We start from the raw sequence: 26,403 nt of genomic DNA, 5'->3' as shown, positions 1-26,403 counted from the left end.
TAACAGTGACAGTAAAAGCAGAATCGAGCACATTAAGGGGAACAGAGGGTAAATGTTAATTATTTCCACTGGTTAGGCAGTCTAGGAATAGGTAGTATAGCCTAAATGTTAGAACCAGACCCTTCAGGAGCGTAATTACGTCTGATACATGACACGGAATCAGGCCATTCAGCCCAACCAGTCCATGCTACTGTTCTTAGCTCCATGAGACCCTCCTCCCATCATTTCACATGTAAATCTATCATCGTAACCATCTTTTCTCTTCTCCCTCTTGTGCTTGTCTAGCTTCCCCTTAAATAATATTAGATGTGATTCCATGATTGGACAACACTTACTAAACAATCCTGATTGTGCTAAGAATTACACTAACAACCAATTTAAGATGATCAGTTGGGCTCACACTGTGGCTCACTTACACGTGCTAGAAGCTACATATATTCACACATAGGGCCCTGCCCTTTGCAACAAAAAAAAACACATCCACGCATTGCGCCTTCTCCAACTAAACAAAGCTATTTTATTCACTTTAACCACTCCCTGGGGTAGCCAGTTCCACTTTCTCACCACTCTTTGGGTGAAGAAGTTTCTTCTGAATTCCCTATTGGAGTTCTTGGTGACTACCTGATACTGATGGTCTCTAGTTATGCTCTTCCCTCAAGAGGAAATATTCTCTCCATATCCACTTGACCAAAACCTCTCAAGACACTGAATTGTGCAGTTCATAACAAAGATCAATTTGGGATTGAAGTAAAAGTTCAGAATCTTGTTGGAAACTAACTTCTGATGAGACTTCCTGAATTATGGGGAAAGATCAGAGACAGCGGTTCATAAAGGGACACTGCAGCCTCGAGAACAAAATTAGCGATAGGTCCAGAATATTAAAATCCAGCCCAGTTACATGGATTATTATCATCAGTAGAAACAAACCACAACTGTCAGAATGAACACAGTTCAATCCTGGATGTGATTTCAGCAGAATTCATCCCCTGAAGTCACTTGTGAATCCGCTGGTGTCTCTGCAGGTGGGATGACTGTATGAAACCCTTCCCACACTCAGAGCAGGTGAATGGTCTCTCTCCAGTGTGAACTCGCTGATGTACATTGAGGTGGAGTGAAGACCTGAATCTCTTTCCACAGGAAGTACAGTGGAATGGCCTCTCTCCAGTGTGAACTCGCTGGTGCGTCAGCAGGTTGGATAACTGATTGAATTTCTTCCCACACTCGGAGCAGGTGAACGGTTTCTCCCCAGTGTGAACTCGCTGATGTCTCAGTAGGACAGAGGACCCAGTGAATCCTTTCCCACATACCGTGCAGGTGAATGGCCTCTCCTCAGTGTGAACTCGCTGGTGTACATTGAGGTGGATTGAAGACCTGAATCTCTTTCCACAGGAAGTACAGCTGAATGGCCTCTCCTCAGTGTGAATTCGCTGGTGTCTCAGCAGGACAAAGGACCCAGTGAATCCTTTCCCACATACAGGGCAGGTGAACGGCCTCTCTCCAGTGTGAACCCGCTGGTGTTTCAGCAGGTTGGATGACTGAGTGAATCTCTTCCCACACCTGGAGCAAGTGAATGGTCTCTCTCCAGTGTGAACTCGCTGGTGTGTCATCAGGTTTGATGACTGAGTGAATCCCTTTCCACACTTGGAGCAGGTGAATGGTCTCTCTCCTGTGTGAACTTGCTGGTGTGTCAGCAGGTGGGATGACTGAGTGAATCCCTTCCCACATTCGGAGCAGGTGAATGGTCTCTCTTTAGTGTGTAACTGTTGGTGTCTTCGCAGGCTGGATAACTGAGTGAATCCCTTCCCACACTCGAGGCAAGTGAACGGCCTTTCCCCAGTGTGACTGCGTCGATGGTTTTCCAGTTGGGATGGACGATTGAATCCTTTCCCACAGTCCTCACATTTCCATGGTTTCTCCATGGTGCAAGTGTCCCTGCGTCTCTCCAGGCTTGACAACCAGTTGAATCCTTGTCCACACAGAGAACACGTGTACAGTTTCTCCCCGCTGTGTATGGTGTGATGTTTTTTCAGGCTGTGTAACTGGTTAAAACTCTTTCCACAGTCAGTTCACTGGAACACTCTGACTCGGGTGTGTGTGTATCTCGGTGCTTTTCCAGTCACACTGATGTTTGAAATCGTCTCCCACAAACAGAACAGACAAACATTTCTCCTTCCACATTCCAAGGCCGATGATATTCAGGTCCTGATGAATCGAGTGACTTTGTCAGATCTTTATGTGATGTTTGGATTGAGATTCCCGTCTGCAAATCTTCCCCTTCTAATATCCTGTAAGAGGAGTTTACAAAAGTCATCATTGTAAATACAGGATAGAAATTTAGAACAGGCAATTCTATGGAACATTTTTTCCTCTCTTGTTCCCCCAAAGCTGCAAATCCCTGTCCCACACACTCTCCCTCCTCCCTGTGCTGAAATCCAAACAGAGTTTTGCACAATTCTTTCTGTATCTTTTTAACAAATTTGTACAACTGGTGATAATAATGTTTGATCATTCTCTTCAGTCATTACTTTTGACAAAACATTAATCTGAAACCCCCTGACCGACCATACAGAATAGCAGATGTTAACCTTGTGTCCAAAACTGACTGTGTGGAGATTTAATGAGCGATCGTGAAGGTGGTTTCTCCAAGCCTCCCAGGGTTTCCTTCCTTCCTACTCTCCCTCTCTAACTAAGCTAAAACTGGGATCAGTCTCAAGGTCCATTCAGGTTCCTGTTTCTCTTCCTGATGACTAATTAACTCCAATTAAACACTGAGAAGACTGAAGAACCAACCTCCTTTCCCTAGATACCAGCTCCATCTCTCTCCCTGGGAAGACTCTGAGATTAAGCCAGTCTGTTCACAACCTTGGCGTTACACTTGATCTCAAGATGTGCTTCTGACAGTACATATGTGCCATCGCTAAGATCTCCTGTTTCCACCTCCATAATATCACCCGACATCAACCCTGTCTCATCTGCTGCTGAAACCCTCATTGCTGGCATTGTAACCTCCAGACTCGACTATTCCAACACACTCCTGCCTTGTCTCCCACATTCTATCCTCCGTAACCTTTAAGCCATCTACATTTTGCTATCTGTGTCTTCACTTGCAGTGACGCCCGTTCCCTGACCTTTCTTGGCTCCCGGTCAAGCAGCAACTTGATTTTAAAATTCTCATCCTTGTTTTCAAATCCCTCCATGGTCTCCTCTCTCCCTATCTCTGTAACGAAGAGCCCCACAACCCTCTGAGATATCTGCGCTGCTTTAATTCTAGCCTTTTACATTCCCTATTTTATTTGCTCCACCATGCCTTCAGTTCCCTTGACCCCAAGCTCTGAAATTCTCTCCCTACACCTCTCCCTCTGTCTACCACACTTTCCCCCATTAAGACACTTGAGTATTGATAAAAAGAGACATTCTGTCAAAATCTCATCAGGATAGATGCAAGAATACCAAATTTCAAAGATTATCAGTTGTGCTCATAATGTGGCTCACTTACACTTGCTAGAAGTGACATATATTCATACACAGGGGCCTGGCCTCTGTAGGCAGAACGAACAAGTCCAGGCATGGGGCCTTTTGCTGAATTAAACAAAAGCACAGGGGATGATAGCTCCCTGCTGTATTCTCCACGGCAACAACCAATCAGAGCTGTCAGGCCAACCAATCCCTACCAACCAATACCCTTTTCTCAAGCAGTATAAATTATTGTTACCTTTGAAATTTGGGATTCTTGCATCTGTCCTGATGAGTGCAAGTCGAAAAGCTTTGACAGCATGTCTCTTTTTTCAATAATACTCAATTTCAGTACAACCAAGCGACTATTTAAAACTCTCCTGAAACCCCTTTGCCCAAGCTTTTGGTCACCAGTCTTAATATCTCCTTATGTGTCTGGATGTCACATTTTTTGTTTTATAAGTTTCCTGTGAAGCTCACTGGGATGAGTTATGTTAATAAAAGCTGTTGTTATTTCTGACTGTAACCCTGATCTCCTGTTTTACAACAACCCATTGATTTCACACCAAACTCTATCTCTGATTTATTGTCCCTCATGCTGGTTATTCATCCGGGTCTGCAGCCTCTGTAAAGTTGGCGGCCACGCATGCTCCCCGTTGGACATTGCCCCCCACAAACATGGCGGCCACGCTTGCTCCCTTTTGGGCACTGCCCCACACAAAGATGGCGGCCGTCAACTGGGGCCTTTTTCGGGAAAAAGGCCTAAACTGTCGTCCCACTTCATGATACGTGGGATCGATAGCTCATTATTGAGGGTTTTGGGCGGAGAAAACCGTGAGTTTATGAAGCCTCCCAACCCACCCACTGGATCTTTCTATGATCGCGGGTTTATTTTCGGCTCAGAATCCGCACTCGGTCTTTGTAAATCCCGCATTTTAAACACGCTCGCTCGAGCTCTCTCACCGTCTGTCTCCACGGACCGCGCATGCTCCAGATCACAGTCATTAACGGCAGGTCCAGACCAATAGGAAGAGGGGGCGGAGCTGGAGGACCACGTGAGTATGAACGGTCCTCCAGCCAATCGGAGTGAACGAGGGGCGGGGCGGGAGTAAAGCATGCGCAGTGCGGGTGCTGGATCAGAATGAGAGCGGTCGGTGGTGAGAAAGGGCTGAGTGCAGGAGGGGAATGGAGCCGGAGGGGAGACTGGGAGGGTTCACAAACACCCGGTGTAGGACCCCAAACCCGGATTAGAAACTCCCGGAGCCCAGTTTACACCGAGTGTTTGGAAACTCCTTTTGCAGGGGATTAGAAGGGGAGGATTTACACACAGCAAACTCAAACCCAGAGAAATGTTTGGCTCTTAATTCCTGTCCTGAACTGACAGGGATGGGCTTTTTTTATAATTTCCTTTGTACAGGATATTTAATGGGAAGGATTTGCAGACGGGGAAACTGAAACCATACATCAAGATCTGACGGAGTCACCCAATTTATCATAATCTAAATATCATTGAATTTGGAACATGGAAGGAAAAAGCACTGTTCACAGTGGGGAGAAAAGGTACACGTGTGTGTGTGGCCGAGACTTCAGCCAATCATCAGGCCTGTCAAAACATAAATGCAGTATTAATGGGGAGAAACCGCGGAAAGGTTGGAACTGTGGGAAGGGATTCTGTTACCCACCTGACTTGGAAACTCATAGGCACAGCCTCACTCGGGAGACACCATTCACCTGCTCCGAGTGTAGAAAGGGTTTCTCTCATTTATCCACCCTGTTGAGATACCAGCGGGTTCACACTGGGGAGAGACCTTTTAAATGCCCAGACCATTGGAAGTGCTTTAAAAGTTCTAGGAACCTAATTGCCCATCAACGTGTTCACACTGATGGGAGACCGTTCAGGTACTCTCACTGCGCGACTGGGTTCAAGAATTCATCTGAACTCACTGTACACCAGCGAATTCACACTGGGGAGAGGTCGTTTGGCTGCTCCGAGTGTGGGAAGGGATTCACTCGGTCATCCGCCCTGCAGAGACAGCAGCGAGTTCATATGTAACTACAGTGATTGAATTTTGCTGTTAATCGTATCCAGGACTGAACCATGTTCAATAGCGTCTGTTTCTGCTTATGTTAACAAACTCCAGCCCAGTTATAGAGTTTAATATTCTGGATAGAAGTCAAATAAATCAGCTTTGTTTTAAACAGTGTATGTTGAGTCTTTTTAATATCTCTAACACAAGTTAGTTCCTTTTGAAGTGCTCTCCCTTTCCCCTGTCTCCTCCATCCTCACCTCCAACAATAAGTGTGAGGAGCTCATGGAGCTTCTTTGTCACGAAGATTGAGACAATCCGATCAGCTGCTTCTGCTGCTTCCCTCCCTTCCGCTAGCCCACTGGGACAAACTGTCCTAAAGAACCCTTTGCCTGAGCCCTGAACCCACATCTTTCTCCAATTTCTCTCCCATCTCCCCTCAGGTGGGTTTCCTTTTGTCCCTCCAGGTTGGACAATCAGTTGAAGCCTCGTCCACACACATAACACAGACTCCAGAGTGAGATTGGGGTGGGAAGGGGGAAGAGGTGAAAGAAAAGGGGTGTGTAAGAGTTGTGAGGGGGAGGGAAGTATTGTGATGGGGGAGGGGGTTACCCCTTACCCGAATTGTGAGAGGTGGAGGGTAAAAGTTGAGACACGAAATTGAGGGTTGGTGGGGGGGCAGTGACACTTATTCACTGACCATTTGGATGGAGTTAGTGATGGGGCCTCGACCCGCATTCTCTCAACACCCGGACCACTGGCAGGAAAAGAAACGCATGTGTCCTGGAGCCTTGAACCCAATGGCAGGACTGTCCGGGCTGAGTCTCTGCTCCAAATCCCCCATTGCTGCCTCGGAGTTCACAGCCCCAATTTCTCAGCCCTCCACCTCACTGAGATATGCGACCCTCTGTTTGTAAAATCGGGCCAAAATCTTTGTTTGGAGTCTCCTGTCTGCAAATCCTCTCCCTCCAATGTCCTTCAAATAAAGTTCACGGAATTATTCACCGTCAGTTCAGGATAGAAATTCAGAACAGAAAATTCTAGGTTCTATGGAACATTTTTTCCTCTCGTTCCCCCAAAGCTGTAACTCCCCATCCCGCACACTCTCTTTCTTCCCTCGGCTGAAATCCGAACCCATTGCACCATCTCCACCATTTCCTTCCTCCACTCCCAGTTTTCTCCCTCCCTCTATTCTGGCTGGGTTCAGTTCCCCAGCTCCTGTGACTCTTATTCGGGTCCTCAGACTGACTCCAGCTGCCGTCCGGTGGGACACAGGAGGTTGGATCTTATTCAGACCCTAAAGCCACTCGCCCAGTTCCTGACCCCGTGGTGAGCGGTCAGGGAGTGGCCTCCCCGCAGTTTCTGAATCTCTGTGAGATTAACAAAGTGGGATGGAGAAAGACTCAGTTTGAGCGGTGACACTGCCGGAGGAATGGAGAGCTGGGGATCACCATGAAAGCAGCAATGTTAAAAAAAATGGCACCAACGTGGGGCTCAAAAAGATTAAGGGACACATGGGCGCTGCCAACTAAGCTGGTCAGGTATTCAGAAATGCTCTGCACATATCCCTTACCACAGCAAGATTACTGTCTGACTGCAATAGTAGGGAATGAAATTGACCACCAGAAGTCCAAAGGTCCAATGCTTTCCACTCAATCATCAATAATATGTCATGAAACTAACATTTTTAGAATTATATTACTGTGGTTTATTGTAAAGTAGGTTTATGGGTATGACCTTACATTGTTCTCTCTGTCACCCTGTACCTGGAGTCTTGACCCACACAGGACCAGTTTGTTGATTGTGTTTCTCTGTCACCCTGTATCCGGAGTCTTGACCCACACAGGACCAGTTTGTTCTTTCTGTTTCTCTGTCACCCTGTATCCAAAGTCTTGACCCACACAGGACCAGTTTGTTGTTTGTGTTTCTTTGTCACCATGTTCCCGGTGTCCTGACCCACACAGGACCAGTTTGTTGTTTGTGTTTCTCTGTCACCCTGTATCCAGAGTATTGACCCACACAGGACCAGTTTGTTGTTTGTGTTTCTCTGTCACCCTGTTCCCGGTGTCCTGACCCACACACGACCAGTTTGTTGTCTGTGTTTCTCTGTCACCCTGTACCTGGGGTCTTGACCCGCACAGGACCAGTTTGTTGTTATTGTTTCTCTGTCACCCTGTATCCAGAGTATTGACCCACACAGGACCAGTTTGTTGTTTGTGTTTCTCTGTCACTCTGTACCCGGAGTCTTGACCCTCACAGGACCAGTTTGTTGTTTGTGTTTCTCTGTCACCCTGTATCTAGAGTCTTGACCCATACACAACCAGTTTGTTGTTAATGTTTCTCTGTCACTCTGTATCCAGAGTCTTGAACCACACAGGACCAGTTTGCAGTCTTCATGGTCTCGCTCGACTCATTTTTGCGTCTCTCGGGATCATAACCGTGAGAGAGGAATCTCTTTGACTACACTTCAAAAAGACTTCACTGGCTGTAAAGCACTTTGGAACATCCTGAAGCTGTGTAAGGTGCTATATAAATAGAAGTCTTCCAACAACAAAGCAGAAAAGGACCAAGACCAGAAAAGTCAGTAACAGAACATCAATCAGTCTCCTCTTATCGTAGAGAAATCATGGACTCGAGCACTGTATTTGACACAAAGCTGATTTATTTAACCTTTATTGAACTCCAGCCCAATTACAGGGGTTAGTAACATCAGCCAAAACAAACCCCAACTGTGAGAATGAGCGTGGTTCAGTCCTGGTAGTGATTTACAGCAGCAGTAACAGCAGAATCCAACCCTGGAAGTCACTTGTGAATTCGCTGGTGTGCCTGTAGGGTGGATGAATGACTGAATCCCTTCCCACGCATGGAGCAGGTGAACGGCCTCTCCCCAGTGTGAACTCACTGATGTTTCAGCAGGAGGGATGGGTGAGTGAATCCTTTCCCACACATGGAGCATGTGAACAGTCTCTCCCCAGTGTGAACTCGCTGGTGTGTCAGCAGATCCATTTTGCTTTTATAGCTTTTCACACAGTCAGGACATCTAAAAGGTCTCTTTTCAGAGTGAACACGTTGATGTGAAGTGATCTGGATTAGTTGAGTGAATCCCTTCCCACACTCGGAGCAGGTGAATGGCTTCCCCCTGGTGTAAACTCGCTGGTATATCAACAGAATCTTTCTGCTTTTAAAGCACTTTTAACAGTCAGAACATTTAAAAAGTCTCTTGTCAGAGTGAAGAAGTTGATATGAAGTGACGGTACTTATCTGAGTGAATCACTTCCCACACTCAGAGCAGGTGAATGGCTTCTCCCCAGTGTGAACCCGCCCATGCGTCAGCAGGTTGGATAACTGAGTGAATCCCTTCCCACACTCAGAGCAGGTGAATGGCCTCTCACCAGTGTGAACTCGCTGGTGTGTCAGCAGGTAGGATAACTGAGTGAATCTCTTCCCACACTCAGAACAGATGAACGGCCTCTCCCCAGTGTGAACTCGCTCGTGTGTCAGCAGATTAGATGACTGAGTGAATCCCTTCCCACACTCAGAACAGATGAATGGCCTCTCCCCAGTGTGAACTCGCTTGTGTGTCAGCAGGTTGGATAACCGAGTGAATCCCTTCCCACACTCGGAGCAGGTGAACGGCCTCTCCCCAGTGCGACCTCGCTGGTGGGTCAGCAGATTGGATAACTGAGTGAATCCCTTCCCACACTCAGAGCAGGTGAACGGCCTCTCCCCGGTGTGAACTCGCTGGTGTATCAGCAGATTTCTTTTGCTTTTAAAGCTCCTCTCACAGTCACAACATTTAAAAGGTCTCACATCTGAGTGAACAAGTTGGTGTGAAGTGAGGTGGGTTAGTAGAGTGAATCCCTTCCCACACTCGGAGCAGGTGAAAGGTCTCTCCCCGGTGTGACTGCGTCGATGACTTTCCAGCTCAGATGGGTATCTGAATCCCTTCCCACAGTCCCCACATTTCCATGGTTTCTCCATGGTGTCGGTGTCCCTGTGTCTCTCCAGGTTGGATGATCAGTTGAATCCTTGTCCACACAAAGAACACTTGCACAGTTTCTCCCTGCAGTGAATGAGATGTTTTATTCAGATGGTGTAACAGGTTAAAGCTTCTTCCACAGTCAGTGCACTGGAGCACTCTCACTCGTGTGTTTGTGTCTTGGTGCTTTTCCAGTCACACTGATGATTCAAATCTTTTCCCACTGACAAATATTTCTCCTTCCGCATTCAAAGATCAATGATATTCGGGTCCTGATGAATCAAGTGACTCTGTCAGATCTTGATGTGATGTTTGGTTTGAGTTTCCCATCTGTAAATCATCTCTCTCTTGTACCCTGTAAAAGGAGTTTACAAAAATCATCACTGTAAATACAGGACAGAAATTCAAACATGCAATTTGAGTTTCTTTAGGACATTCTTTCCCCAAACATGTGGTCCAATCAAACTACAAGAAGCCCAAATCAGCAACAAAGTCCCAACAAAAGCAGGGGGAACCTTCCTAACTAAACCAGAATGTAGATTCCAATGTCTATGAGACACTTAATACCCTGAGGTGCTCACTGGTTGTGGGAGATATCAAAATATGTAGACACCACAAATTCCCTCTCCAGGGACACCTGAGCAGGGTCAAGACCACAGAAGAGAGGTCAGCAGCCAGTATGACCACCCCCATGTGTGTGACACCCATCCTGGATCTACAAATCTCTGTTTTAACCAGGCCCATGAGCAGTTACAGGAGAAGATCTGAAGAGTCAAAGGGGCTTGAAATTTCTCTCTCAACAGATGCTGTCAGACCTGCTGAGCTTTTCCGGTTCTTATTTCAGAATTCCAGCATCCGCAGTATTTTGTTTGTATGCAGTAGAAGATTTTCTGACTTACCCACTCCCCCTCCACACTGGCAGTCAAAGGTTAGGACTGTGGGGCTGAAGTCTCACCAAAGGCTGAGGATCAGTCCCAAAGGGGCTTCAATCTTTCACCCTGAATAGATACATGGCCCATGGACTTCTCTCGGCTGCAAAAAACACCTGCAGTCTGGGAGTGGGTGAAGCTGCTTCAAATCCTGTAGCCCTGGACATGCCTCTCCCAGGCACTAGGACCCGGTTGGGAACAGTGACGCCATAGTCCCGCCCGCTCTCTTGCGTCACCAAGGTAGCCGCGCATGCGCCCTGTTCCCCACTGAAACAAGATGGCGACTGTTAATCTGGGCTTGGCCCCGGGAAAAAGACCCGGAGCTGCAAACGCGGGACCTGCAGGTTTTTATTCGGGGTCTGAGGCCTTCACAAGGTGTTTAGAAGCCCTCCCCGTCCAGCCGCCAGCTCCATCGCTCCCTCCGCGTTTCAACATCCTTACCCGCTGCAGATGTGACCAAGGAGCGTCTCTCCCCATCGCCATCACTGGCACTGCGCATGCTCTGAAGACTCCGGAACTGCGCCTGCGCACTGCTCTGCAGTGGTGTGGGTAGGGGACATTCATTGCCGCGGGGAATGCTGGGTTGCCATTGAATGTCCAATTGCTAAATAGTCATTTTATTACTATGATGTGGAGATTGAGGCAGTGGGCTAATCCGTAACATTAGCAATCAAATTATACAGAAATCTAAATGTGTAGACCATCCATTATCCACCAGAAAGAAGGGGAGTGGAAATTTTTTATTTATATTCATTCATGGGATGTCGGATTCGCTGGCTGAGCCAGCATTTATTGCCTGTGCCCAGTTGCCCTTCGGAAGGTGGTGGTGAGCTGCCTTCTTGAACCGCTTGCAGTACATGTGGTGTAGATACACCCACAGTGCTGTTAAGAAGCGTGTTCCAGGATTTTGATCCAGCAACAGTGAAGGAACGGCCGATATATTTCCAAGTCAGGCTGGTGAGTGACTTGGAGGCGAACTTCTGGGTGGTGGTGATAGATGGGAATCTATCTGCTGCCCTTGGCCTTCTAGGTGGTAGCAGTCTTGGGTTTCGAAGGTGCTGTCTAAGGAGCCTTGGTGAATTCCTGTCCATCCAAGTATCGTAAATAGATACTTAATGCAGGGGAAATCATTCTCTGTGTCTTTAACGAACATCGACATGCAAAGGGGGAAATTAATTACCTTTAAACATCTCATCCACTTGGCACAGAACTGTCTAAAAACTCATAACAGGAGCTCCATGAAACCAAAATAGTGACAAATATTAAACTGTAGACAAAATGATTTTTAAAGATATAAATTGTTTTCCAGAGGATAAAACACATTGTTTTTTGTGGGCAATGCTGGTTAACACCCCCGCCAATGAATGGCTACAATTTCTGAAGGACGTGAAGGCAGAGGGTCCAGAAAAGATAGAAGAGAACAGTTCGCCTTCCAAGGAAAACAAACCCAACCTCACAAATCTAACCACCAAACTGAAGCTCCTCATCTCTGGAACCATTCTCGTGAATCTTTTTTGCACTCTCTCTGATGCTTCACATTCTTCTTAAAATGGGTTGCTCAGAATTAGACACAGTATTGCAGTTGGAGCCAAATGAGTGTTTTATTCAGGCTTAGGTAGTCAGGAAGGCATATGGCATGCTTGCCTTCATTGGCAGGGGTATTGAGTATAAAAGCTGGGAAGTCATGCTGCAGCTGTATAGAACCTTGGTTAGGCCACACTTGGAATATTGCGTGCAATTCTGGTCACCACATTACCAGAAGGATATGGAGACATTGGAGAGGGTGCAGAGGAGATTTACCAGGATGCTGCCTGGTCTGGAGGTTATTAACTATGAGGAGAGGTTGGAGAAACTTGGATTGTTCTCACTAGAGCGACGGAGATTGAGGGGCGACTTGATCGAAGTTTACAAAATTATGAGTGGCATGGACAGAGCAGATAGTCAGAAGCTTTTTGCCAGGGTGGAAGAGTCAATTACTAGGGGACATAGATTTAAGGTGAGAGGAGAAAACTATAAAGGTGATGTGCGGGGCAAGTTTTTTACACAGAGGGTAGTGAGTGTCTGGAATTTGCTGCCAGAGGAGGTGGTGGAAGCAGGTACATTAGTGGTATTTAAGAGGCAGCTTGACAAATACATGAATAGGATGGGAATAGAGGGATATGGACCCCGGAAGTGCAAAATGTTTTAGTTGATGGGCAAAATGTTTTAGTTGATGGGCAAAATGATCGGCTCAGGCTTGGAGGGCCGAAGGGCCTGTTCCTGTGCTGTACTTTTCTTTGTTCTTATTGTAACTTCCTTGATTTTGTACTTTTATATGCCCCCCGTTTATAAAGCCCAGAATCCTACACGCTTTATTAACTGTTTTCTCAACCTGCCCTGCCATCTTCATTGATCTGTGCACATATAGCCCCAGGTTCCTCTCTTCCAGTACCCTTTTGTATTTGTATCCTTTACTTCATATTATCCCTCCTCTTCCTTCTGATAAGAATGAATCACTTCAGACCTGTCTGACTTTAAATTTCATCTACCACCTGTCTGCCCATTCTACCAGCTTGTCTATGTCCTCTTGAGGTTTATCGCTATCCTCCTCACAGTTAACAAAACTTGAAAATTTAGTACAGACTGCAAATTTTGATATTTTGGCCTGCACACAAAAGTCTAGATCATTCATATCTATCAATAAAAACAGTGGTCCTAATACAGTGGGGTCCCAAGGGGTCAATCTGAAAAACAGCCATTCACCACTGTTTTTTGTTTCATGCCATCTAGCCAACTTCGTATCCATGCAGACTCAGCCCCATTGGCTTTACATTTGCAGACAAGCCGGCTGCAATTTACTTCATCAAATGCCATTTAGAAGTTGATGTGTGTCTCAACCTTCATCATATTACCCCCATCAACCTATAATAAATAAGAACAGGAAATGCTGGAAAAACTCAGCAGGTCAGGCAGCACCTGTGGAGAGAGAAACAGAGTGAATGTTTCGAATCCGTATGATTCTTCTTAAGAGCTTTTGCTTTCATCCTCATCAATCTTCCCTGTTACCTCATCAAACAGCTCAAGCAAGTTAATTCAACTCGATTTCCCCTTAACAGATCCATGCCAGCATTCCTTAATTAACCCCCAATTGTGCGGGTGACTCTTAATTTTCTCCTGAGTTCCTGCTTCTTAATGCTTTACCACACCGAGGTTAAACTGACTGGTTTGTCAGCTGGGCTGATCCTTCCATTTAAGATGAAGGAGGATTTAATATTAGTGCCAGGAAGTGAGGAAAACCAGGAAAGTGATGAAATTGCAACTATATTTAAAGACACTCATAACTGATAAATAGCTCAATAATTAATCACAGTTCAAGACATAAACTACAGATCACAACAACAGCACCACCCTTGTCAGCAGGTTTGATGACAAAGTCAGGGTTGGACCTGAGAGAATGGAGCGCGGCAAGTTCAGAAAGAGACAGATTAGAGCGGGTGAGAGGAACAGAGAAATTGAGATGACTGATGTCATGCCAACAGTTCTCAATGAAAAGAGCAGGTAAGAATCCAGAGGGAGGGGTCTAGGTGGAGGGAGAATATTGGAGGCAGGTGAAAGGATCCATTGAACGGGGGGAGGACTCCTGCCCAAAGAAGCGAGCACGGAGATGAAGGCGGCAGAAGAGTTGAGCATCGTGCCGAGCCCAGAATTCATTGTGAGGGCGTGAGGGTATGAAACTGAGTCCTTTGCTGAACACTGAATGTTCAGCATCAGAAAGGGGAAGGTCGGGGGTATGATGAATACACGGCCGGGGCTGGGATTAGAAGATGGGATGGGGTCAGAGGGACGGGCAGGGATGGAGGGTCCTGGATGGACGTTGGTGTCGATGAGTCGTTGGAGCTTGCGTTCCTTTGCATCTGAAAGAAAGAGACAAAGTTTCTTGTTAAAGCGTCGGATGAGACGAAGAATAAAATGAAACTGGGGGAAAGGACAGCTTAGAGATAGGGTGAGTCAGTGCTGCTGGAGGGAGAGGTCGAGTGTGTTCATATAGCGGCGCATGGCACTGAGTATGGAAGAACAGCAGTCCGAGGAGCGTTGCATGTCCCAGAGATAACTGTAATCCTGGGTAGGTTTGAAACATGAGGGATGGAACTTCAGTTGGAATCCACATGGGGTAAGTTGGAGACAGAGACAGTCACTGAGGAAGGAAATATGGCTGTGAAAGCAAGTTTTAGTAAACACCTTGTCAAACACCAGGACAGAAATGGAAAGCAATGAAAGTGAACAGGGAAAAAGAGACAAGCGGAAATCCCGTCGGAGCGAAGAGCAGTACTTCTTCAAGGTAGGCATTCCTGGAAGAGATGTGGCAGCCAATTAAACACTAAGATAAAAGCAAAATGCTGGGGATGCTGGAAATCTGAAACAAAAACAAAAATTGCTGGAAAAACTCAGCAGGTCTGACAGCATCTGTGGAGAGGAAGACAGAGTTAATGTTTTGAGTCTTCATCAGAACTAAAGTGAAATAGAAATGTGGTGAAATATAAGCTGCTTAAGGGAGTGGGACAGGTGGAGCTGGATAGAGGGCCAGTGATAGGTGAAGGCAAAGGACAGATTGCCAAAGATGTCATAAACAAAAGATCAAAGGGGTGTTGACGGTGGTGATATTAGCTAAAGGATGTGCTAATGGTAACATTAAGAGTAGAAAGCAGGATGAGCAAGTGGCAGATAGCCCCAGTGGAGGTGGGATGGGGGGAAGGGATCGAAATAGGCTAAAAGGTGGAGATAAAACAATGGATGGAAATAAATTTTAAAAATAATAATAGAAATAGGTGGGAAAAGAAAAAAAACATATTAAAAAATATATAATAATTATTAGCAAAAAGGGGATCAAAAAATGGGTAAGGATGGAGGAGAGAGTTCACGATCTGAAGTTGATGAACTCAATGTTAAGTCTGGAAGCTAGACAGCGTTGTGAACTCAGTCGAGGCTGTCAGAATTCTGACTCTGTTGCTGATTGATAAAATCCTTCATTTTCACCCTGTCCCATCTTCCACTCTCTCCTCATGTAGGAACACAGACCAGGTGACAGGTTCCCCTCCCATGAATCTGCTGGCTGTATCAATTGACATAATATCATACGTTTGGCTCCAATCATAATCGGATGATTCTGTATTCAATGTTATCGCTCCTCAATGGCACTGCGGTTACCCAGCATTCACCGAGAGCAAGAATATGCTCTATCCGCACTGCGGGAGATCATTGCGCAGGAACAGTGCCAGGCTGTGTTTGGAGCATGCGCAGTTCCAGTCTGTAACTCTTTCGAGTTATCAACAGATCGCATGTAACTCTTTCGAGTACATTCACAGTTCTTGGTTTCCGGGAGTGGGACATGAACCCACAACCTTCTGACTCAAAGGCGAGGGTGCTATGAACTGAGCCACAGCGGACTGTGGAACTTGCGCACTCCGGGCTCTGATTAGAGCATGCACAGTTCCGGTGCTGGGAGGATGGTCGCGGTGTCGGATGCGGGAGGAATGGAGCCAGTGGGTGGGTGAGGGTGAATCGGAGCCGGGGATTGAGCGGGGAGGCTCCATAAACACCGGCTGCAGGCCTCAGGCCATGAATAACCATTTCTGATTTTGTGTTTTTATTTGTTCATTCGTGGGATGTGGGCATCGCTGGCTGGACCAGCATTTATTACCCATCCCCAGGTGAGGACGGCAGATTTCCTTCTCTAAAGGACAATAGTGAACCAGATGGGTTTTTACAACAATCCACAATGGTTTCATGGTCATCATTAGATTTTTAATTCCAGATTCTTTTTATTGAATTCAAAATCAATGAAATGGAAGATTCTGTCAAAGTCCTGGTTCAGTTGTAAATATATACAATTCCTCTCCTTCGCCTCCTGCACTTCCTACCCCCTACCCCCACCTTCACTCTCTCTCTCTCTCTCTCCCCATAGAGGCCAGACTCTTGTGCAGGCCCAGACTGGGTGGCAGGTTCCCTTCCCTGAAGGATATTAGTGAACCAGTTGGGTTTTTATGATAATCCAGCAGTTTTCATTGTCACTTTTTCCTAGTGCCGGCCCCACAACTTCCCAGATTCATTCAGCTCAATTTCACAACCTGCCTTTCTGTTTTTGGGTGTTCTCTCTCTCTCCTTTTATTCTGTTTTAAATCAATTTCACAGGGTATTAGAAGGGAAGACTTGCAGACAAGGAACTCAAACCAAACATCACACCAGGATCTGACAGAGTCGCCCAATTTATCCTAACCTGTATATCATCGGATTTTGAACATGGAAGGACAAAGCACCGTTCATAGTGGGCAGAAACCATACACATGTTCTGTGTGTGAGCAAGGCTCCAGCTGATCATCTGGCCTGTCAAAACATAAATGTAGTCACAATGGGGAGAAACCGTGGAAATGTGGGGCCTGTGGGAAGGGATTTGAATCCCCGTTTCATCCGGAAACTCATCGACGCAGTCACACTAGGGAGAGACAGTTCAACCTGCTCAGAGTGTGGGGAGGGATTCGCTCAGTTACACCACCTCCTGAGACACCAGCAAATTCACACTGGGGAGAGGCCATTCATCTGCTCCTTGTGTGGGAAGGGATTCCCTCAGCTATCCAACCTTAAGACGCACCAGCAAGTTCACACTGGGGAGAAACTTTTTAGATGCCCAGACCGTGGGAAGTGCTTGAAATGTTCTAGGTACCTGATGTCCCGTGAACGTGTTCACACTATCGAGAGACCGTTCAGGTGCTCTCACTGCGGGTCTGGGTTCAGGTAGTCATCTGACCGCACTAAACACCAGCGAATTCACATTGCGGAGAAGCCAATCACCTGCTACGAGTTTGTGAAGGGATTCACTCAGACATCCAACGTGCTGAGACACCAGCGAGTTCACAAGTAACTACAGTGATTGGGTTTTGCTGTTAATCACATCCAGGACTGAACCATGTTCACTGGGGTCAGTTTCTGTTGATCTTAATAAACCCCAGCCCAGTTATAGGGGGTAATTTGTGTTATCGAAGTGCTTTGTGTTAAACACAGTGTACTGAGTCTTTTTAGTATCTTTAACACAAGTTAGTTCCTTTTGAAGGGCTCTTCCTCTCCCATCACCTCCATCCTCACCTCCAACAACAAGCGTGAGGAGCTCATGGAGCTTCTTTGTGACTAAGATTGAGTCAATCTGATCAGCTGCCTCCCGCCCTTTCACTACCCCACCGGGCCAAAGATCTGCCCTCTCGTGGTAGGGGCGAATTGCATAGAATTCGCATCAAGAAGTGAACAAAATAGATGCATTTCAGGGGAAAATGGACAGGTCTATGAGGAAGAAGGGAATAGATGGTTACATTGGTAGATGTGAATGAGAAAAGATGAGAGGAGACTTGAGTGGTGCATAAACACAAGCATGAGCTGGTTGGGCTGAATGGCCTGGCTACTTGCTGCATATCCCCTATGTAACCTAGCTCTAAATCCGCAGTGTTAATTCTGTCTGGAAGCAGCATGGCATTAAACTGAAAACTAAAACCAAACTTTACCAGGCCATTGTCCTGACCACCCTGCTGTATGGAGCAGAATCCTGGGTCTGTTCTTGGAGCCACATCAAAGCTCTGGAACACATCCTCCAAAGACACCCGAGGTCCATCCTGAGAATTAGATGGCAGGACAAAAATCACAAACAACGAGGTTCTCCCATCACGCTGGGTTCAACAGCTTGGAGACCACCCTCCAGAAAATTCAGCTCCGATGTCCAGGCCATGTTTCCCACATGGACAATCACAGAATTCCCAAGCTGATCTTCCATGAGGGACTGTCTCAGGGCAAACAGCATCAAGGTGGTCAGTACAACTGATACAAGGACACCCTAAAAAAGAGCCCCATAAACTTCTGCATTGCGGAAAACACTGCAGTCGGCTGGCTGAGTTCTGGTCACTACATTATAGGAAGGCTGTGACAGCACTGGAGATGGTGCAGAGGAGATTTACCAGGATGCTGCCTGGGCTGGAGGGTCTGAGCTATGAGGAAAGATTGGATAGGCTAGAGTTGTTTTCCTTGGAGCAGCGAAGGGGACCTGATAGAGGTGAATAAGATTATGAGGGGCATAGATAGAATGGATAAGAAGGCACTTTTCCCATTAGTAGAGGGGCCAATAACTGGGGGGACAAAGATTTAAGGTAAGAGGTAGAAGGTTAAGAGAAGAGTTAAGGAGAATTTTGTTTTTTCACCCACAGGTCGGTGGGAGTCTGGAACTCACTGCCTGAAAGGGTGGTTGAGTCAGAAACTCTTGTAACATTTAAGAAGTATTTAGATATTCACTTGCATTGCCATAGCCTCCAGGGCTATGGGCCAAGCGCTGGAAAATGGAATTAGTCCACAGATTTGTGAGCAGCATGGACACAATGGGCCGAATGGCCGCCTTCTGTGCTCTAAACGTCTATGAGTCTCTAAGTGGAGGCAAGAACTGAAATTTGGTTCAGCATGTTTCGAGGACCATCTACACCAAACTCAACATCCGACGCGCCCAGAGGAAGGTCAGAGGTGGTGCAACTGCAGAGGTTAACCCAAGCACCACCAACAACAATATGAATGGCCAGTTTTGAGAACGTCAATGTCAATCCCACACCGATCTCTTCAGTCAGGAGAGGACCCACAGAAAATGATTAAATCATTTACAGTTTGGACACACACAAACAATGAGGAGTCTACCTCAACATTATCCCTGTTCTCCAGATCAGGGAAGTATACTCTGTCCATATTATTGCGGTGCTGTTAATAAAGGCAGTGAGAGACAATCTATTTTTGTGAGCTTGATTATCTGGTGTCTGAAACCACAAGATTCAATATTTAGAGTCAGCAGGATGAACAAGGGAACACCAATAGTCCAGCTTGATATTCACAGGAGAAAGTCTGTTATCTAACACCTTGAGTGGACAGAACAGAGAAAGATCCCGACCGAAAGCAACCCTCAAAACATTTGTAAATATCTTTCAATTGCTGACAGGTTTCAGCTGTCAGTTTCCATCACATTGAAGTTAATGGAAGGTGAGACAGCGGTCATTCTAGAAATATAATAAACACTAGTTAGAGCACAGCTAGAGTACTGAGTCCATTTCTAGTGAGCACATTACAGGAAGGATGTGATCACACTGGAGAGGGCACAGAAGAGATTTATCTGGATGTTGCCAGGTCTGGAGAATTTTAACTGAGGAAAGATTGGATAGGCTGGGGTTGTTTTCTTAGGGACGGGGAGGAATGTGGGGAGATTTAATTGAGGTGCATAAAATTATCAGGATCCCAGATAGAGTGGATTGGAAGGAACTATTTCATTTACAGAGAGGTCAGAACCAAGAGGAAAGAGATTTAAAGTAATTGGTGGAAGGATTAGAGGGGAGTTCAATAATGCTTTTACCCAGAGGGTGGTGAGTCTTGGAACTCACTGACTGAAAGGGTGGTAAAGGCAGAAATACACAGATTTAAAAAGCATTGGGATATGCACTGGACGTGCTGTAACCTACAGGACTACAGACCAAGAGCTGGTAAGTGGGATTAGATGGGATAGCTCGCTTTCGGCTGGTACACACGATGGGCTGAATGGCCTCCTCTGTGCTGTAAATTTCTATGATTCTGTGTTGACAAGTGGTCCTCGCGTTTTTACCCGAGACAGACCTCAGCCCAGTCATTTGCTCCAAATGTGATGGTTCAAGCTAAGAAGTGCCGGGTACCGGGAGCAGCAGGAGCAGTAAATAAAATCGAGGTGTCAGTAAATACTGATATAGCTTCTATATCTAGTTCCATTCTTATAACTTCTGCTGAATGTGACCCCCACCCAGTGTCAGGATATTGGATCAGAGCCACCATGGAAAATGAATTTGACACCGGTGAGATAGACAATGTCAACTGGATCCTCAGTATTTCTGTAACCTCCTCCAGCCCCACAACCCTCCCTGTAAATACAAGGCGTTGTTGTTGGATTACACCCTGAGATAGACAATGTAATTATTTTTTAACCTTTATTCTTCAAGTAAAGTATCTTTCTTCAGGCTGTTCTCAAGATTTTGCAAGATGAAACCAAACAGTTATTTATTTGTACTTCTTGCAGTTTAGTTACTGTACTCACTGCTCACGATGAGGTCTGCTCGACATTGGGAAGACCAAACACAGATTGGGTGATCACTTTGTGGAGCAACCTCCGTTCAGTCTGTGAGCTTCACCCTGAGCTTCCGGTCGCTTGTCATTTTAATTCTCTGTCCCACTCCCACTCTGAGCTCTCTGCCCTTGGCCTCCTGCGCTGTTCCAATGAAGCTCAATGGGAGCTCGAGGAACAGCTGTTCATCTTTCAACTCGGCACTTTACAACCTTCCAGACTCAACATTGAGTTCAGCAGTTTCTGCACCAACAGGGAGTCGTCAGGATCTGGAACATTCGACCTGAAAAATTGCTGGAACCTGATTCTATCAGGAATTTTAAAAGGGAGCTGACTGATTTGAGATTGAGGAATTTACAGGGTTACAAACAGAAAGTGGGTTTGTGGGACTAAACATGACTGCTCTTTCAAAGAGACAGCACAAGCACAAAGGGGTTGAATGGCTCTTTCTGTGTTCTAAGTTTTAATAAATCTAGCAGTTGGCCATTTAGCCCCTCGAGCCTGTCCCACCATGCAATCAGATCACGGATGATCTGTGACCCTTTGTCTCATGTCCCTTAATTTATACCTTGCGTTAGCAAAGATCAATGTCAGATTGAAACTGAACATTGATCAAGCATGAAATATCAGTTCAGGAAGAGAATTCCAAACTTCTCCCAACTTTACCTGAAGAACATTTTCTTAATCTCACTCCTGAAAGATGTGGCTCTAATTTTTAGACTATGTTCCTCAGTCCTGGATTCCCCAACCAATGGAAATAATTTCCCTCCATATACCACACCATTTTCAATTAATATCAAGAAAACGTTGAGAAAATCCTCCTCAATCTTCTAAATTCCAGGAAATGCAACCCTCACAGTGAGATGATGAATACTGGCAGAAGGAATAGGGAGACGCAATAGATACTTAATGGTATAAAGAGTGTGCAGGAACAGGGGGGCCTGGGGGTTGATGTGCACAGATGTTTGGAGGTGACAGGACATATTGAGAGAGCAGTTAGCAAAATACATGGGATCTTGGGCTTCATAAACAGATACAATCTGTATAAAAGCAGGAAAATATGCCGACCCTTTATAAAGCTCTGGCTAGGTCACCACAAGAGTATTGCATCCAATTCCGGTCTCCACACTTTAGCAAAGACGTGAGGGTCCTTGAGAGGATGCAGAGGAGATTTACTAGAATAGTTCCAGGAAAAGGGGAATTCAGTTACAAGGTGAGATTGGAGAAGCTGGAGTTGTTCTTCTTGGAGTTACAGAGTTAAGGGGAGATTTGATAGAGGTGGACAAAATTGTGACAGGTTTAGATAAGGTGGACAAAGAAAAAGTTGTTTCCATTAGGTGATAGTACAAAGGACTGAGGGACACAGATTTAAGGTTATGGACAATAGATACAGGACAAATGCAGGGAAGAGCTTTTTACACAGCGAGTGTTAATAACCCAGAACTCACTGCCTTTGAGGGGGATGGAAGCAGAGATGATCAGTGATTTCAAAAGGAGATTGGATCGGCATTTAAGGTAAGAAAACTTGCAGGGCTTTGGGGATACATCAGGGGAATGTGACAGACTGGATTGCTCTACAGAAAGTTAGCATAGACCCAGTGGACTGAATGGCCTCTTTCTGTGCTGTAATTACAGTGGTTCAGGTGCGGTCTAACCAGGATTTTGAATATCTCGGTGCTTTTCCAATCACACTGATACCTGAAATCTTTTCCCACAGGGAAACCTTTATCCTTCCACTGTCAAAGTTCAATGATATTCAGGTCCTGATGAATTGAGTGGCTCTGTCAGATCTTGATGTGATGTTTGGTTTGAGTTTCTCCGTCTGTAAATCCTTCCCATTGAATATCCTGTAAAAAAGGAGATAATTAAAAATTCCATCACTGTGAGTACAGGATCGACATTGAGACAAACATTTCTCTTGGTTTGAGTTTGCTGTGTGTAAATCCTCCCCTTCTAACCCCCTGGAAAAGGAGATTCCAAACACTCGGTGCAAACTCGGCTTCAGGAGTTTCTAATCCGGGTTGGGACTCCTATACCGGATGTTTGTGAACTCTCCCAATCCACCCTCCAGCTCCATTTTCCTCTCGGACTCGGCCCTTTCTCACTGGTTGCACTAGCAAATTGACCGCCTTCATCCTGGTCTCGCGCCCGCACTGCACATGCTTCGGTCCCAGTCAGTTCCGCCCCTTATTCAAAACAAAAATAAAAATACCTGGAAAAACTCAGCAGGTCTGACAGCATCTGCGGAAAGGAACACAGTTAACGTTTTGAGTCCGTATGACTCTTCAGCAGAACTAAGGAAAAATAGAAAAGAACAAAGAAGAACAAAGAACAAAGGTAGTATATGAAAGAATGCTATTTTGCATTCTAAACTTTTTTGAACTAATTCTCATTTAATGAGCAGGAACAGGCCCTTCGGCCCTTCAAGCCTGCGCCAATCATATTGCCCGTCAACTAAAACATTTTGCACTTCCGGGGTCCGTATCCCTCTATTCCCATCCTATTCATGTATTTGTCAAGCTGCCTCTTAAACACCACTATCGTACCTGCTTCCACCACCTCCTCTGGCAGCAAATTCCAGACACTCACTACCCTCTGCGTAAAAAATTTGCCCCGCACATCTCCTCTATAGTTTTCTCCTCTCACCTTAAATCTATGTCCCCTAGTAATTGACTCTTCCACCTTGGGAAAAAGCTTCTGACTATCTACTCTGTCCATGCCACTCATAATTTTGTAAACTTCTATCAAGTCGCCCCTCAATCTCCGTCGCTCTAGTGAGAACAATCCGAGTTTCTCCAACCTCTCCTCATAGCTAATAACCTCCAGACCAGGCAGCATCCTGGTAAACCTCCTCTGCACCCTCTCCAATGCCTCCATATCCTTCTGGTAATGTGGCGACCAGAATTGCACGCAATATTCCAAGTGTGGCCTAACCAAGGTTCTATACAGATGCAGCATGACTTCCCAGCTTTTATACTCAATACCCCTGCCAATGAAGGCAAGCATGCCAAATGCCTTCCTGACTACCTTATCCATCTGCGTTGCCACTTTCAGAGACCTGTGGACCTGTACACCCAGGTCCCTCTGCCCGTCAATGCACTTAAGGATTCTGCCATTTACTGTATAATTCCTACCTGTATTAGCCCTTCCAAAATGCATTACCTCGCATTTGTCCGGATTAAACTCTATCTGCCATTTCTCTGCCCAAGTCTCTAACCAATCTATATCCCATTGTATCCTTTGACAATCCTCTTCACTATCTGCAACTCCTCCAACCTTAGTGTCATCTGCAAACTTACTAATTAGCCCAGTTACATTTTCCTCCAAATCATTTATGTATACTACAAACAGCAAAGGTCCCAGCACTGATCCCTGCGGAACGCCACTAGTCACAGCTCTCCATTCAGAAAAGCACCCTTCCACTGCTACCCTCTGTCTTCTGTGACCAAGCCAATTCTGTATCCATCTTGCCAGCTCACCTCTGATCCCGTGCGACTTTACCTTTTAAAGGTGAAATATAAGCTGGTTTAAAGCGGGGTGGGTGGGACAGGTAGAGCTGGATAGAGGGCCAGTGATAGGTGGAGATAACCAAAAGATGTCATAGACAAAAGGACAAAGAGGTGTTGAAGGTGGTGATAACGATAATAATAATAAAAATAATTCCAAGCAATGTGATAATAGGTGACATTAAGGGTAGAAAGCAGGACGAGCAAGGTACAGATAGCCCTAGTGGGGGTGGGGTGGGGGGGGGAGGGATTGAAATAGGCTAAAAGGTAGAGATAAAACAATGGATGGAAATACATTTAAAAATAATGCAAATAGGTGGGAAAAGAAAAATCTATATAAATTAGTGGAAAAAAGGGGGATCGGAAAGAGGGTGGGGATGGAGGAGAGAGTTCATGATCTAAAGTTGTTGAACTCTGTATTCAGTCTGGAAGGCTGTAAAGTGCCTAGTCAGAAGATGAGGTGCTGTTCCTCCAGTTAGCATTGAGCTTCCCTGGAACAATGTAGCAGGCCAAGGACGGACATGCCCCTCATTCACTCCGATTGGCTGGAGGACCGGCCGCATCCGCTCGGTCATCCAGCCCCGCCCCCTCTTCCTATTGGTCCGGAGTTGTCGTCCATCATTGTGATCTGGAGCATGCGCAGTCCGTGGAGGTAGCCTGTGAGCGAGCTCGAGCGAGCGGATTTAAAATGCAGGTTTTGGAAAGACCGAGTGTGGATTCAAAGGCGAAAATAAACCTGTGAACATGCATACGGCCGGAGTGTGGATTGGACGGCTTCGTGAACTCACGGCGTCGGCCCCGAACACTGAATAAGGAGTCATCGGTCCCGCGTTTCACGAAGCAGGACGACACCCGAGGCCTTTTTCCCGGAAATAGGCCCGAGTTAACGGCCGCCATCTTTATTGGGGGCAAAGAGCACCAGAGCGCATGTGCGGCCGCCATTTTTGTAGGTAGCAATGCCTAACAGGGAGTATGCGTGGCTGGCATTTTTATAGAGGCTGCAAACCCGGATGAATAACTCGCAGGAGGGACAATAAATCAGAGATAGAGTTTGGTGTGAAATCAATGGGTTGTTGTAAAACAGGAGATCAGGGTAACTGTCAGAAACAACAACAACTTCTATTAACATCATAAATCATTCCAGTGAACTTCACAGAAAAATTATAAAACAAAGTGTAACACCCAGACACATAAGGAGATATGAGGGAAGGTGACCAAAAAGTTGGGCAAAGAGTTTGAAGGAGAGCCTTAAATAGTCACTTGGTTGTACAGAACTTGAGTATTACTGAAAAAGGAGGAATGCTGTGGAAGCATTTTGTCTTGCACTTTTCAGGACAGATGCAAGAATACCAAATTTCAAAGGGAACAACAATTTATATAGCATGAGAAAAGGGTGCTGATTGGTTGGCAAGTCAGCTGTGATTGGTCCTCCCCATGAAGAATGCAACAGGGAGATATCAACCCCCATGCCTTTCTTTAATTCAACAAAAACCCCATGCCTGGATTTATTCCTTCTGCCTGCAGAGGACAGATCCCTGTGTATGAATCTATATAGCCTCTAGCAAGGGTAAGTGAGCCACATTATGAGTCCAACTGATCATCTTTGAATTTGATATTCTTGCGTCCGTCCTGATCAGTACAAGATAAAAAGTTTTCGAAAAGTGTCTTAAAGGAGGAAACTGAGGTAGACAAAGAGAGAGGTGTCAGGAGAGAATTTCAAAGCTTGGGGACAAGGGAACTGAAGGCCCGGTCACTATGGTGGAGCGATTAAAACAGGGCATGTACAAATGTCCAGAATAAGAGCAGGGCAGGTATCTCGGAGGGTTGTGGGGTTGGAGTATATTACACAGATGGGGCAGGTAGGGAGCGAGGCCATGGGAGGATTTTAAAACAAGGATGAGAATGTTCAAATCAAGTTGTTGAAGTTGTTGCTTGACTGGGAGCCAAGGCAGGTCAGGAAGCAGAGGGGTGTTAGGAAAACAGGCCTCGCTGTGAGTGAATGACAGCAGACGTTTGGATTGCCAGCAATGTCTCAAGTCTGGACGTAACAATAGCAGGGATGAGGGTTTCAGCAGTAGATGCACTGATACAGGATGAGGTTGGCTGATATTACAGAGGCGGAAACAGGCGATCGGAGTGATGGCAAAAATATGAGGTCAGAAGATTTTCTCAAGATCAAATGTAACATCAAGGTTGTGAACAGACTGGTTTAATCTCAGACTGTTCCCAGGGAGAGGGATGGAGTTGGTATCTGGGAAATAGAGATTGGAGCAGGGACTGAAAACAGTGTCTTCAGTCTTCTCAGTGTCTAATTGGGGTTAATTAGTTATCAGGAAGAGAAGCAGGAACCAGAATGGGCCATGAGACTGATCCCAGG

General features: G+C 45.9%; 3 protein-coding genes across 4 annotated transcripts in view; 1 reads left to right on the top strand and 2 right to left on the bottom strand.

Annotated features, from left to right (window-relative positions):
• The window catches only part of LOC144697491 (uncharacterized), a 1,380,819-nt gene that overhangs the window by 822,728 nt on the left and 531,688 nt on the right, over positions 1-26,403 (top strand). The window contains exon 1 of one of the 2 annotated variants that reach the window (XM_078569492.1): positions 24,695-24,908. The exons of the other annotated variant lie outside the window; for it this stretch is intronic. The gene's annotated coding sequence lies outside the window, so the exon portion shown is untranslated. Of the gene's footprint in view, positions 1-24,694; positions 24,909-26,403 lie in introns of those variants that run through there. 2 annotated transcript variants of the gene reach the window in all.
• LOC144697517 (uncharacterized) overlaps positions 1-26,403 on the bottom strand; it is a 213,017-nt gene that overhangs the window by 39,058 nt on the left and 147,556 nt on the right. The gene's annotated exons all lie outside the window — the stretch shown is intronic.
• Positions 1-26,403, bottom strand: part of LOC144697972 (uncharacterized) — a 95,931-nt gene that overhangs the window by 49,204 nt on the left and 20,324 nt on the right. The window contains exons 4-6 of the mRNA XM_078569924.1: positions 8,755-9,285; positions 8,508-8,655; positions 996-2,063 (exon numbers count right to left, since the gene is read on the bottom strand). Of these exons, the coding sequence (XP_078426050.1) occupies positions 996-2,063; positions 8,508-8,655; positions 8,755-9,285 (1,747 nt within the window). The remainder of the gene's footprint in view (positions 1-995; positions 2,064-8,507; positions 8,656-8,754; positions 9,286-26,403) is intronic.

The sequence above is a fragment of the Cetorhinus maximus genome, chromosome 23, assembly GCF_964194155.1.
Source record: "Cetorhinus maximus chromosome 23, sCetMax3.hap1.1, whole genome shotgun sequence".
NCBI lineage: Eukaryota > Metazoa > Chordata > Chondrichthyes > Lamniformes > Cetorhinidae > Cetorhinus > Cetorhinus maximus.
This window is presented reverse-complemented; position numbering and strand designations above follow the sequence as displayed.